This window comes from Equus przewalskii, chromosome 10 (assembly GCF_037783145.1).
Source record: "Equus przewalskii isolate Varuska chromosome 10, EquPr2, whole genome shotgun sequence".
NCBI lineage: Eukaryota > Metazoa > Chordata > Mammalia > Perissodactyla > Equidae > Equus > Equus przewalskii.
The window spans coordinates 50,408,204-50,421,355 of NC_091840.1; the positions used below are offsets into that span (position 1 = coordinate 50,408,204).

Genomic DNA, 13,152 nt, shown 5'->3' on the forward strand with positions numbered 1-13,152 from the left:
GAAGCAGAAAAGCAGTTCAGTAGGTTCCAGAACAGAAAGGAAACCAGCAAGACAGGAGTGTAGTAGGGGAGAGGGCAGGACAGTGCAGAGTCATAAGATGGAGGCTTCCACCGACTTACCTTATTCAGACCACTGCTTTACCCTATTGTTTATTACATTTTGCAACAGAATTCTTTTCTAATACTTTTCACTGCAAATGTGCAGAAGCGAACATTACAGTTTAAGTGAACTTTCAAGGGTTTTAACTGTTTACAAGAGTGTTTTCATGGCAAAAAGAGCCCAGCTTTTACCAAATTCATTTACAGAGCTCTTGTAGCTGCACCCTGAGCTCACATAAGCCCTATTATCAGCTGAAGTGGCCCGTGTGCTTCCAGAGAAGTGCATTTGGGGAACACACTGATGGGGGAGGAGGGGAGTCTGGCACAGGGCCCAGCGAAGCTTGCTCTCTCTAGTTGCAGGATGCTAAAGTTTAAATCAACTATCAATTGATTTGCAGAAAAAAGTGAAAACACGACCCACGTTAATGATGTTCTCAGGCTTTTTCTCCGTTACTTGCAGGAGAGTACTGTCTTTTAGGTGCAGCCGATAAAAATCCAAATGGGCCTTGGCCCTAACCATGTTGACTGAGAGAATGAGAAGTCCAGCCACACACTGCCTCGTCACCTTGGTCTGGGGCCCTAAGTTAGTGATCCCGCGGGGCCAGCACTGGACCTGCAGGAGTTCAGTGGTCTTGCAGCCTCACCACCAGCGCACAGGCCTGGGTGGAGCTGCTGCTCATTTCTACTTTCGCCGCCGCCTGTCTCCTGCCGTCCGCATGGAGAGCCCTCGGCCACACACCCCATGTCGGCCGGTTGCACACTCACACAAACATCGCCCCTGCTTTTACACGCCCAGGCGGTGTGTGCCTCTTCGCCGGGACTCGCTCTGCGCTCTGAACTCGGCGCGGCGCGCACACCGCTCTGCGCAGAGAGCTCGGCCGGGCTCGCAGTTTAATCACACAGTGTCCGGCTTCCTGTCCTCATCCCCCCCTCCCGCCCCGTTTCCCTTGCCCCTCCCTCTCCCCAGCCCGATCCGCCCGCCGGCTCCCCCTCCCCCGATCCCTCGGGTCCCGGGATGGGGGGGCGGTGAGGCAGGCACAGCCCCCCGCCCCCATGGCCGCCCGTCGGAGCCAGAGGCGGAGGGGGCGCCGGGGGGAGCCGGGCACCGCCCTGCTGGCCCCGCTCGTGCTGGGCCTGGGCCTGGCGCTGGCCTGCCTTGGCCTCCTGCTGGTCGTGGTCAGCCTGGGAAGCCGGGCATCGCTGTCTGCCCAGGTGAGGCCCTGCTGCACACCCCTCCCTGGGCAGATTAGGAGCGGAGTCTGCAGAGCAGCTGATGGGGCCGGGTGGGCTGAGGGCAAGGGGCCAGAAAGATGGGTGGAGGGTGAGATGTCAGGTGGAGAAGGACACGGTGACGCTGCCTCCTTCCCAGCAGGAGCCTTCCCAAGGGGAGCTGGTGGCAGAGGAGGACCAGGACCCACTGGTGAGTGGGTGTGGATGCTGTCCGGCAGGCTGCCAGGCAAGGGAAGTGTGTGCAAGCTGAGGGTGCAGAGTGTGCCCTGGCTGTGCCAGCTGTGTGTGGGGAGTGTGTGTGCACCAGCCATGCGTGGGTATGTGAGAGAGAGAGAGGGTGACAACTGTGTGTAAGGGGTTTGTCCTGGGTTTGTGTCACCTGAGTAGGAAGGTGCTTATTGGCTGTGAGTGAAGTGGGAGTATGAGACATGTGAGCCGGCCGTGGAAGAGGGATGTGGGTTGTGTGTGCAGGGTGCGTGCGTACCCACTCTGCACGCTGATGGTGTAGGTGTGTGTGTAACGTGCCAATTGCTCGCAGGGTCTATGCTGGTTCTGTGGGGGTTGGGGGTAAGAAAGATGCGGCTGGTCTTGGGAAGGGGAGGCGGGCTGGGGCCTGACCCTAGGAATGTGCCTTCCCTTGGCCCCAGCCACAATTGGCTGAGGGGCTCCCTCCCTCCCTAACACTTCTGTGCCTGTTGCTCACTGCTGCCTCTCCTGACAGGCTCCCTGTCAGTCTCAGTTTATGTCTCTGGGAGTCCCTGGCAAAACCCTGGTTTAGGTCTACCCTTAATTCCCCTAGGAACTGAATCCCCAGACAGAGGAAAGCCAGGATCTCGTGCCTTTACTGAAACGACTGGTTCGGCCTCGCAGAAGTGGTGAGCATCCCTTTATCCCAGCCTCAGGATAAAGGCTGCTCTGTGGTGGCTTCTGGACTCAGTATTGCTTTTGTTCATCATGACAGCCCCGTAAAGCAGGCAGAGCAGAAACCATTATCTTCACTTATGGATGAAGAAACTGGGGCACAGAGAGTAAGCGGGGGTTCAGAGTCATGCAGCTAACCAGTTGAGACTCGAACCTAGAATTCTGACCCTCACTCTGAATCTTCTTCCATCACATGGACCTGCTTCTCACTTCAGACCCTGCCCCAAATATGCAGGAGGGATGGTCAGGAGTTGGGAGAACTGCTGGCGTTCTGATGTTGAACAGGTGGAGGAGTCAGAGGCGTAGGCCCCAATAAGCAAAGAGACTTACGAATGGGAGGACCATATGACCATATATCCAGGTTTGAACTGGACTGTGCTGGCTTACACCTGTTATTTCAGTGTGATTATTTTTTTATTTTTTTTTAAGAAACTGCAAGCCATTTTCCAGTGTGGTTATGCCATTTCACATTTTTACCAACAGTGTATGAGAGTTCTAGTTGCTCCACATCCTCGCCTACTTGGTATGATAGGTCTTTTTTTTTTTTTTTTTTTCCTGAGGAGGATTGTCCCTGAGCTAACATCTGTGCCAATCTTCCTCTATTTTTTGTATGTGGGATGCCACCATAGCATGGCTTGATGAGTGGTGTGTAGGACTGCGCCTGGGATCCAAACTCACAAACCCGGGCCACCAAAGCAGAGCGTGCAAACTTAACCACTATGCCATTGGGCTGGCCCCTCAGTGTGATTATTAATAGCACCTCTTTTGCTCTCAGAAGCATCCCAGTTTGGATGATAAATTATATAGTCACTCTACTTATGGAGGAAGATAAGGCCTGAGGTTCTGATGCCAGGAGTCTGGACAAGAATAAGGGTGCCAGGGTTCTGAGAGGGGACGGGGCTGGGGGAGTGGCAGGAACCCTCCAGGTGTGGGGGCACTGCTTTGCCCATCTGTCTTTCCTTGATTTGCAGCAGCTAAAGGCCGGAAAACACGGGCTCGCAGAGCGATTGCAGCTCACTATGAAGGTGGGTGCTGGGTGAGCCATGCCCAGGGCGGAGGGGTGGCAGAGGGATAGGGCAGGTCTCCCCAACCCTGTCTTATATCTTACAGTTCGCTCACGACCGGGACAGGACGGAGCGCAGGCGGGTGAGACCCCATGCCCACCTCTGAGCTCTTCCCTGACTCCCACAGCACTGGCCTCCTGGGAAAGGGGCCCCTCAAAACCTTGACTTCCCACCCCTCTCCCTGCCTTCAGCCTCAGAACCCCAGAAGCCAGTTCATGAAAGTTCTCAGGGCTCAGTTCTCTCAGCTCTCAAACGTGGACTTTCTCTGTGACCCAGGCATGGGACCCCAGCAAGACCCCTTCCCCTCTTGGAATCCAGGCAGATTCCCCCACCAAACCCCCAGCCCAGTTCCTCCTTCAGTCCTCACTCTACTCCAAGAAGCATCATTGACTTTTTCCCTCTTCTTTCCCCTCCATAGTCCGTGAATCTTCATGTTCTGATCATTTTCCCCAAAATGTTTCTAGTCTCTGCTCTTCTTTTCTATCCTCATCCCAGCCCCTACCTCAGCACTGCGACCTCAAAACCTCAAGCCCAGTCTCTAGCCCCTCCCTCATTCCAGACACTCTCCATTCCCAATTCTGTCCCACCTGTGTTGCCAAGTTAAGCCCCCCTAAACTTCACTTTCATTATTCCATTGCTTCTCTGCTTGGCTTCCAGCGTCTCCATAGTCTGGTCTCAGTCTCTTTTCCCTGCACACCCTTATGCCTCCTCCACAGTCGTGGGGCTGACCTCCCCCCCGCCACCACCAGTCTGCCTCTTCTGGACTTTGCACATACAATGCCCTCACCTGGAATGCCTTTCCATGTGACAGGTCAGGAAGCAAGACATGAGGGTGGCTTGGTCTAGGGCATTGGCAACTGAGATGGAGAGAAGTAGAAGGATTCAGCACGTGGCTTGAAGATAGGGCTTGTTTGTGGATTGGATGTACAGGATGAGGGCAGGGAGGAATCAGGAATGACTTCTAGATTTTTAACTTGAGCATCTTTGGGAATAATGATGCCATTTACTAAGATGGGGTTAACCAGGAAAGAAATAGGTTGGGAGGTGTGTAAATTAATAATTAAATTTGAGATCTAATAATAAACAAGTGGATAAACAATAATAAACAAGTGAGTTCCACTAACAGATGGCTGGACATAGTAGACTAGCTCAGGCCAGGCCAGGCCAGGCCATTTCAAGTCAGGAGCCATGGCCATAGGGACAGTATTTAAAGCTATAGGACTGGATGAGACACCAAGGGAAAAAAGGGCCCCAAGAGCAAAGCCCTGAGGCTCTTGACATCTGGAAGTGGAGCAAAGGAGGAGAACCCAGCAGAGACTGAGAAGCAGCCAGAGTGAGGGGAAGAAACCCAGGAAGGGTAGCGTCTTGGAATCTACGAGAAGACACAGTTTCTAGCAGAAGGATGTGGCTGTGTGTGTTGAATGCAGCTGAGAGATCACATGAGATGAGGTCAGAGAAATGACTGGTGGGTTTGGTCATATTAAAGTCAACTGGTGACCTTGACAAGGGCAGTTTCAGTGGCATAGTTGGGATGGAAGCCAGCATGGATTGGGTTAAGAGAAAATGGGAAAGAGGAATCGGAGACAGTAATAAACCCTTCCAGAAGTTTCTCTGACAGGAATAGAGAAATGGGCCAGTAGGTGGAGGGGGATGTGGATCAAGGAAAAGTTCAGTCCTTTGAGTGATAAGCAATACTACATGAGCCTCAGCTAACATCTGTCGAGTGTTTGATCTCATCTAATCCTCACAACAGTCCTAAAAGGAAGCTATTCTGATCATCTCCATTTTACAGATGGAGGTTATTTAACTGTCTGAGGTCATGATGATACTAAGTGGTGGAGCCGGGATTTGATCCCAGCTAGAGTGCCCTTGTGTACTGGCCATGGTCTGTGTGAGAGACGATTGCTGGTGTAGGGGTGGGGGGAACCTGCAAGGCCACACCCAGGAAGGCCACACCCAGAATGAAGAGAGGAACACATCGTCCCATCATAACAAGAGCATCAAAGGAGAGGTGGGAACAGGTCGGTTTGTAGTTTTGGTGGGGGGACATGAGGGAGCCCTTGTCTAATGACTTCTAGGTCCTCCAGAGAACGAGGGAGACAGGGGCAGGAGGTTTGAGGAGATGGTACAAAATCTTTATCTTGGAGAGTGCAAAAGCAAGCTTAGTGGGGGAAAGTAGGAAGATTACCACACAGTAAGGAATATCGATTTGAGGTTTGTGGTTGTGAAACTGAGTGACACCACGGTCCCAGGTACATCCTGCCCTTTGGCCACAACCAGCCTTGGCTCAAGCTGGTTCCATAGCCAGGAATGCCTTCCCTCTTCCTCTCCTCTCCTCTTCATGCCCCAGACCAGCCTTCCTCCCCTCTGTATGGACCACTTATTTTAGCAGTCACCCAGACATTCATTCATGCATTGACTCAACACACATGCACTGAGAACCTGTTATTTGTAAGGACTGGGCTGAGTGCCCACAGCGAATAATACTCAGACCTACTCTCAAGAAATTACTGTCTAGGAGAGGAGACAAGCATATAAATTTGTAAATTACATTATGCTATGACAAGAACAATAATAGAAATAGCCAGAGGTACACAGTGGCATAGAGGAAGACAACTTTACAATGGAGTTGGGGACTCCTTTCCCCCGAAGGTGTGCGCCTTGAAGCATGAGTGTAAGATGGACAAGGGGTCAAGGACGTTCTAGGTAGAAGGAGCCACTTTTGCAAAAGCCCCGAGTTTGCCAAGAGTATGATGAGGCTGGGCGACCATGAGAGGCTCAGTGTGGCTGAAGGAGGAAGTGCTGGAGGAGCAGGATGGGGCATGAGGCTGGAGAAGAATGTGGAAGCCAGGTCACAAATGGACTCTGGAAGTTACTCTGAGGCTCACATCTGCATTTTAGAAACATCTCTGTGGCCGTGTGTAGGGAATAGACTGGAGCAGATACGACTGGAAACAGGACGTCCAACGGGGAGGGAGGCCAAGAAGAGTCCCAGTGAGAAGGGGCCGAGGCCAGACTGGGGAGGGAGACAAGGCAGAGCTATTTAGGTAGCACAATTTGCAGGAACTGGTGATTGGTGAATAAAGTTGGTAAAGAAGAGGGAGACTTGGCTACGTGGTGGGAGGTGGAACCAGGAGCCAAATGTGGAATACAGACAGCAAAGCAAGTTTGGGGTTGGAGGGGCCAAGCTCAGTTTTAGTCAAGATGAGTTTGAGGTGCCCAAGGCTATTCCAGTGGCAGCAGTTAGCAGGGAGAGGAGGGTCAGGAAACCTCAGAGCTGGAGGCTCAGATCTGAGTCTGCAGGGTAAAGGCGGAGGGAACTCATAGGTGGGAATGAAAATGCTCAGCAAGCCTTATGTTTTCCTTGAGAAAGTAACAAGAACAGAGCCTTGGGGCTGGTGGAGGGTGAGGGACTGGGTAAGGCAGCTGCCCAGGCCACTGAGAAGAAGCCAGTGAGGCCCCAGGCCGGGGATGGGGATGGGGGTGGGGAGGCCTATGGACCCAAACAAAGAGAGCTGTCAGCCATGTTCGCCTCATTCCCTTCATCTTCCCACCAGTGTTTGCTGGGCACCCGCTCAGAGCAGGCCCAGTCCCAGGCTCTAGGATACAGTGGTAAATACGAGCACTGTCGCTGCCCTCTTAGGGGAGTCAGACCCCAAACTATCACAAACATAAATGAACAAGATGATTTCCTATGTTGGTGGCAGCTATGAAAGAAACAGGGTGACTTGAAGAGCTTAATGGAGGCAGGGCTGGGACTGGCTATTTTAAACTGGGTGGCCTGGGAAGGTGTCTCAGAGGAGTTGCGACCTGACTGACAGAAGGTGCAAGTGTTCTGGGAAGAGGGAAGCGGGAAGAGCAGTCACACGCTCTGCAGGGACAAGGAGCTTGGTACACGGCAGGAAGAGATAGAAGGCCAGGGCGCTGGAGTCTTGTGAATGAGAGGCGTGGAGGAGAGTAAATTGGAGAGGTAGACCCAAGTGGCCCACGGAGGGCCTGGGAAACCACTTGATACCCTGCTCTGTCATTTTACTATTTATCTTCTTTACAATCCGCAGCTAACCTAGCCCAGATTTTTTTTTTTTTGGTAATGACTTTATTGAGATATACTTCATATACCATATAATTCACCCATTTAAAGTCCAATTAAATGGTTTTTAGTATATTCACAGAGTTGTGCAGCCACAGTAATTTTAGAGCATTTTCATCATCTCAAAAAGAAACCCTATACCCTTTAGCCATCACCCCCATTTCCTCTATCCCCCCAGCCCTAAGCAACCACTGATTTACTCTCTGTCTCTCTCTATTTGCTTATTTGGACATTTCATAGAAATCATATAATATGTGGTCCTTTGTAACTGGTTTCTTTCACTTAGCATAATGTTTTCAAGGTTTATCCACACCATAGCATTTCTTTTTATGGCTGAATAATATCCCACTGTATGGGTATACCATAGTTTTCCTTATCCATTCATCAGTTGATGGACATTTGGGTACCATTTTACTATTTTTAATTTAAATAATTCAAGAGGTGTATGATTCAAGCACTGTATATATACATTCTTAAAGTAAAAGAGGCAAACAATATAGACCCAAAATATAAAAGCCCCCACACTTCTTCAAACCTACTCTTCTCCCCAGAAGTAACTGGTGACAGCTTGCTCTGTATTGTTCTGGTCATATATGCTGGATTCCTTCACGCAACTTCCTGTTACACTATGGGCTCCATAGGCAGTGGCTCCTCCTTTCCCCTGAGCCATCTATCTATCTTCTGGGCAAAGTGGGCCCCAAAGGTTTATAAACTCAGTGGATCCCTGGAGAGTGTAAGGAAGTCCTGTAAATGGACTTTCCCCTATCTCTGAACATTCACATTCAGGTGTAGACGGGACCGTGAGTGGCTGGGAGGAGGCCAAAATCAACAGCTCCAACCCACTGCGCTATGACCGCCAGAGCGGGGAATTCATAGTCATCCGGGCTGGGCTCTACTACCTGTACTGTCAGGTAAGCCCCACCTGGCTCCATGGGTAAAGCAGGAACTGAGGGAGAAGGGTTTGGTTTAGGGCATGGGGGCAAGCTAAAGGTGGGGAGGGGGAAGCTTGGGATTTGGGCTGGAGAGCATACCTGAGTCTCCAAGGAGATGTGAAATTGACAACGAGGGCAAGCAGAGCCCTGGACTCTGCCCTCCCTCCCCCGCCCCCCCAGGTGCACTTTGATGAGGGGAAGGCTGTCTACCTGAAGCTGGACTTGCTGGTGGATGACACGCTGGCCCTGCGCTGCCTGGAAGAGTTCTCAGCCACGGCAGCTAGTTCCCTCGGGCCCCAGCTCCGTCTCTGCCAGGTGTCTGGGCTGTTGCCCCTGCGGCCAGGGTCCTCCCTGCGGATCCGCACGCTCCCCTGGGCCCATCTCAAGGCCGCCCCCTTCCTCACCTACTTTGGACTCTTCCAAGTTCACTGAGGGGCCCTGGTCTCATGGTGGTTTTCCCAGGCTGCCAGTTCCCCACAACAGCTCTCTGAGCACCCCAGTCCCCTCTGCCCCACCCTAAGCTGCTCCTCCCCCCAGACCTGCCCCTCCCTCTGTAGGCTGCCAGGGCTTCACGTGTTCTCCACACCACATAAATACTCCCGTTCGACTCTGACAGCTCCCCCACTTCTGGGTCTCCACCTCTCTAGCTCTCAAACCCCTGATCTTTTGATGCCCCCATTTATCTCCTGGCTCCCCACCCTGGCCACAGCCCCCCAGGACACTGTGTATACTGTACTCTGGGTGAGGATGGGTCCTGAATACCCCTCTTCAGGCACAAAGAGGGGCTGGATGCCAGAGAGACTGGGACTAGGCCAGGAGTTCCCGAGCGTGAGGGGTCAGAGACCAAGACAAGCTCCTCCCCTAATTCCCTGTGGATTTTTAAAACAGATATTATTTTTATTATTATTGTGACAAAATGTTGATAAGTGGATATTAAAGAGAATAAGTCATGGCCTCTCTCTTTATTGGGGCTTAGGGGACATTCTCAGTGTAGCCGAGGGCCATGGGAAGGGGATCTGGGCATTGGGGAGTGGGGGGCAGGACACTTGGAATTCCAGGGTGATGTACAGGCTTGGGAGTGGGGACCGACATGCTTCCAACCCCCGAGGCATGAGCAGAGAGTGGAAAGGCAAACTGCCAGGAAAAAAATCAATCCTCTGCACAAGGTCCAGCAGAGCAACCTCATTTACCTAGGAGGCGGGCTTCCTCCTGCGGGGAATCCCTGGCTGGGAGGATCAGGGGCCCTTCCTCTTGGCAGCCTCGGGACATTCAGCAGGTGCTGGCACAAGCCCTGGCTGGGATGTGGGGTGGGAGCAGGCCTGGAAGGGGGCTCAGGGTCCATATGCAGGACGCTGGGGCCCAGGAACACTGGACTCTGGGCCCCTGGGTCCAGGGGAGGAATCCTACAGTGGTAGGGTGCTTGGGGCTGTCTCTTTCTCTCTTTGTCCAGAGCCTTATGTAAGAGCTTTTCTCGGGAAACAGGAAGTCCTGCTTGCCAAGTTCAGCACAGGGAGTAGTGCAGGCCTTATTCCAACACACCCGGCCTGGCCTTAACCCCAGAACTCAGCCAGTTTCTTGCTTCCGCGACCCTGGTTCTCCTCCCACCGACCCCCTCCCTCCTTCCCCACTTTCAGTCATTCCTAGCAAACTTCCCCAGAGATCTCTCCCATGCCTGAGCCAGAGGGTCTTCCACCCTCACCACTTGACCCTCAAAGCTGCCCAGCTTGTCCCTCCATCCCTGCTCCTGGCACCATGCCCCACAGCCAGCCAACCTTCCCTCCCCCACTTCTGGGGCCGCCCCAGGGTTCCTGTGCTCTGGCCGCTCCTCCTGGGTGTCACTGGCAGCCCCGTCCTTCCTAGAGAGACTGACACCAAATTCTCCTGAGGCTGGAGGAGGGTGAGGGGTCTCAAGACAACACTGGCCCCACAGCGGGGTGCCAGGAGCACCAACAGTGCCCCGAGCTTGCTTTCCTCCTCCCTCCTTTTTATTCTCAAGTTCCTTTTTATTTCTCCCTTGCGTAACGCCCTTCTTCCCTTCTGCACCACCGCCTGCACCCCCACCCTCTCCGCCACCTCCTTGCCACCCCACTCCTGAGACCACAGCTGTTGGCAGGGTCCCCAGCTCATGCCAGCTTCATCTCCTTCCTTGCTAGCCCCCAAAGGGCCCCGGGGAGACATGGGGGGCCCGGTCCGAGAGCCGGCACTCTCAGTTGCCCTCTGGTTGAGTTGGGGGGCAGCTCTGGGGGCTGTGGCTTGTGCCATGGCTCTGCTGACCCAACAAACAGAGCTGCAAACCCTAAGGAGAGAGGTGACCCGGCTGCAGAGGACTGGAGGGCCCTCCGAGAAGGGGGAAGGGTATCCATGGCTGAGCCTCCGGGAGCAGGTGAGTGAGGGGAGAAGGGTGCCTGGGAGAGAAAGATGGGTGGCAGGGCCATCTGTGGGCCTCAGTTCCAGCCTCCTGATCTGTAAAGTTTCGACTGGGTGCAAGAGAGGGTCCCAGGTTTGGAGGTCAAGGGAGCAGCCATTCCAGGAAAGGAAACTGTTAAAGATTAATGCTTCTTGTACCTAACAGATCCTGGAGGACAGCCAGCACCAAGACTCAGCTTGCTGGGGAAAGGTGCATGAGATGTGAGGCATTCCTGGGGCGGGGGAGGGCTGGGGAGAAAGGCTGTCTGGGACCCTTGCATCTTAGTCTAACCCTGACCTTCTTTCCCTGAGCAGAGCCCTGAGGCCCTGGAAGCCCGGGAGAATGGGGAGAGATCCCGGAGAAGGAGAGCAGTGCTCACCCATAAACAGAAGAGTGAGGCCTCTGGGGTGCCGCAGGGGTGGGAGGTGATCAAGATGCATGGGGATTTGGAGATTGATACCCAGAGTCAGGGTGGGGGTGGAGGGCTGGCAACAGGGCAACTGGAGTAGTGGGCACTGCTGAGATTTTCTCCTTCTCTCCTCAGAAAAGCACTCAGTTCTGCACCTTGTTCCCATTAACATCACCTCCAAAGGTGAGCACTATTTTATATAATGGCTTTTTGGGCGGGGCAAGATCCGGGAACTGTGGGGCTGGCACCTGGGCCCAAGAGAATCTTAGAGGTGAAAAGTGTCTTGAGAGTGCACAGAAATCCTGACTACCATACTCCTCACCTCCAGAGGACTCTGATGTGACAGAGGTGATGTGGCAACCAGCTCTAAGGCGTGGGAGAGGCCTGGAGGCCCAAGGATATGTTGTTCGAGTCTGGGATGCTGGAGTTTATCTGCTGTACAGCCAGGTAACCCCAAACACACCTTGAGCCTCACCTGGGGGCCTGGAGTCTTGTTCTCCCAGAGCCTGTATGCCCCAGTACTGAGGGTTCCCAACCCCTGAGCACACTGAACTTAGAAGACCCTTCTTCATTCCTTGGCTCCCTCGACAGGGCTCCTGAGGCCATCCAGAACTGAGCCATGCCATCCTATTTTCTTCAACATCTCCTCCCTTCCCTGCCAGGTCCTGTTTCATGATGTGACTTTCACCATGGGTCAGGTGGTGTCTCGGGAGGGCCAGGGAAGGCAAGAGACTCTATTCCGATGTATAAGAAGTATGCCCTCCAACCCGGACTGGGCCTACAATAGCTGCTACAGTGCAGGTGAGAGCCGTGTGGGCAGTGGAGGGCGGCCGTGAGAAGACCAGGACATCTCTGACCTGGGGGCAGTGGTGAGGGAGCTACAACAGGGGGTTGGAAGCCTGGGTGTTGAGGCAGAGCTGAGGAATGAAGGACAGAATACCTAAGTCCCTATAGGAAGCAGAAAAGAAGGTTGAGCTGGAGAAGGGAGGGTGTAACATCAGAGTATCTGCATGACTGTTCTTCACTGAGCAGAGTTTCTTCCTTTCCTCAGGTGTCTTCCATTTACACCAAGGAGATATTCTGAGTGTCTTAATCCCCCGGGCAAGGGCGAAACTTAGCCTCTCTCCACATGGAACCTTCCTGGGGTTTGTGAAACTGTGATTGTGTTACAAAAGATGGTTCTGAGCTTGGAAAACCAGGGTGGGTACATATTGGAGACAGCCAAGAGCTGACTAGACAAAGGACAGGAAATGGGCAGGAACAGAAGCCTCTTCTGAGTTTGACTGGAACTTTGGGTTGGACAGCTCATGACTTTCCTCCTTTCCCTTTCCACCCACACCCCCTAGCCTTTGATTTTATGGATGTTAAAGTAGTAGAATATTTTGCTTTTATCGCCCATCCAGCCTCAAATTCTTAAGGGGAATGGAGGGGGGAGGGAATGCCAAGCATTGTCTAGACCTGCTCTGGGTCCCACTGGAATGCTTCCAGAACAGCACCACCATCTAGCGGCAGTTTGAGAGAATCATCCCGCCTGTTGGCAGAAGTCCATGAAGCCTCCCTCCACTCAGGAAAACGTTCCCTATGCCAAACCTCTCCAGGTACCCTCTGCGTCATCGCCCCACAGGAAGCCTCATCCTCACTTCCTTCTCTCCATCTACTGGGCCTCAGTTTCCATCACTATCTCCAGAGGTGTATTTATTATGCGCCCATCTGATCGGGGTGCCCGACGACGACGGCCCCTTTGCAGCCACATTACTCTTCGGGTCCCAAGTTTTGCCTTTCATGCTCTCCATTGCCCTGGAGTGGCAGGCCACTCCAAGCCCTTCTGGGCTGGGACGGGTAACCGGGGAGCTTTGGATGAATCGAACGCCCTGATGCTGGTCTTGCCTCACTCCTCTGAGCTCTTCTTTCTGCTCAAGCCCTGCTTAAAGTTAAATAAAAGAAAATAAATGATACCTCGCATCCATTTCCCCCACTGCCTTGCCTCAGCCCCATCCCTGT

The 13,152-nt window shown here is 53.1% G+C and overlaps 2 protein-coding genes across 8 annotated transcripts; both read left to right on the forward strand.

Annotated features, from left to right (window-relative positions):
• Positions 1-1,008: 1,008 nt before the first annotated feature.
• TNFSF12 (TNF superfamily member 12) lies at positions 1,009-9,285 on the forward strand. 4 transcript variants are annotated; one of them, XM_008530362.2, is made up of 7 exons: positions 1,009-1,310; positions 1,471-1,518; positions 2,128-2,203; positions 3,221-3,274; positions 3,360-3,395; positions 8,190-8,314; positions 8,516-9,285. In XM_008530362.2, the coding sequence occupies exons 1-7, from the start codon at positions 1,152-1,154 to the stop codon at positions 8,765-8,767; spliced, it is 750 nt and encodes a 249-aa protein (XP_008528584.2). In that variant the 5' UTR covers positions 1,009-1,151; the 3' UTR covers positions 8,768-9,285. The 4 variants fall into 4 exon arrangements, with proteins under 4 accessions (XP_008528584.2, XP_070419454.1, XP_070419455.1 ...); XM_070563351.1 differs by having other exon boundaries at positions 1,032-1,310; positions 1,468-1,518; XM_070563353.1 differs by lacking the exon at positions 3,360-3,395 and having other exon boundaries at positions 1,029-1,310; positions 1,468-1,518.
• Positions 9,286-9,583: 298 nt separating this feature from the next.
• On the forward strand, positions 9,584-13,106 carry TNFSF13 (TNF superfamily member 13). 4 transcript variants are annotated; one of them, XM_008530364.2, is made up of 8 exons: positions 9,584-10,718; positions 10,908-10,952; positions 11,057-11,135; positions 11,287-11,334; positions 11,480-11,598; positions 11,814-11,952; positions 12,203-12,296; positions 12,750-13,106. In XM_008530364.2, exons 1-8 carry the CDS (start codon positions 10,461-10,463, stop codon positions 13,024-13,026), a joined length of 1,059 nt encoding a protein of 352 aa, XP_008528586.2. In that variant the 5' UTR covers positions 9,584-10,460; the 3' UTR covers positions 13,027-13,106. The 4 variants fall into 4 exon arrangements, with proteins under 4 accessions (XP_008528586.2, XP_008528587.2, XP_008528589.1 ...); XM_008530365.2 differs by lacking the exon at positions 10,908-10,952 and having other exon boundaries at positions 9,991-10,718; XM_008530366.2 differs by lacking the exon at positions 12,750-13,106 and having other exon boundaries at positions 10,166-10,718; positions 12,203-12,549.
• Positions 13,107-13,152: the final 46 nt, after the last annotated feature.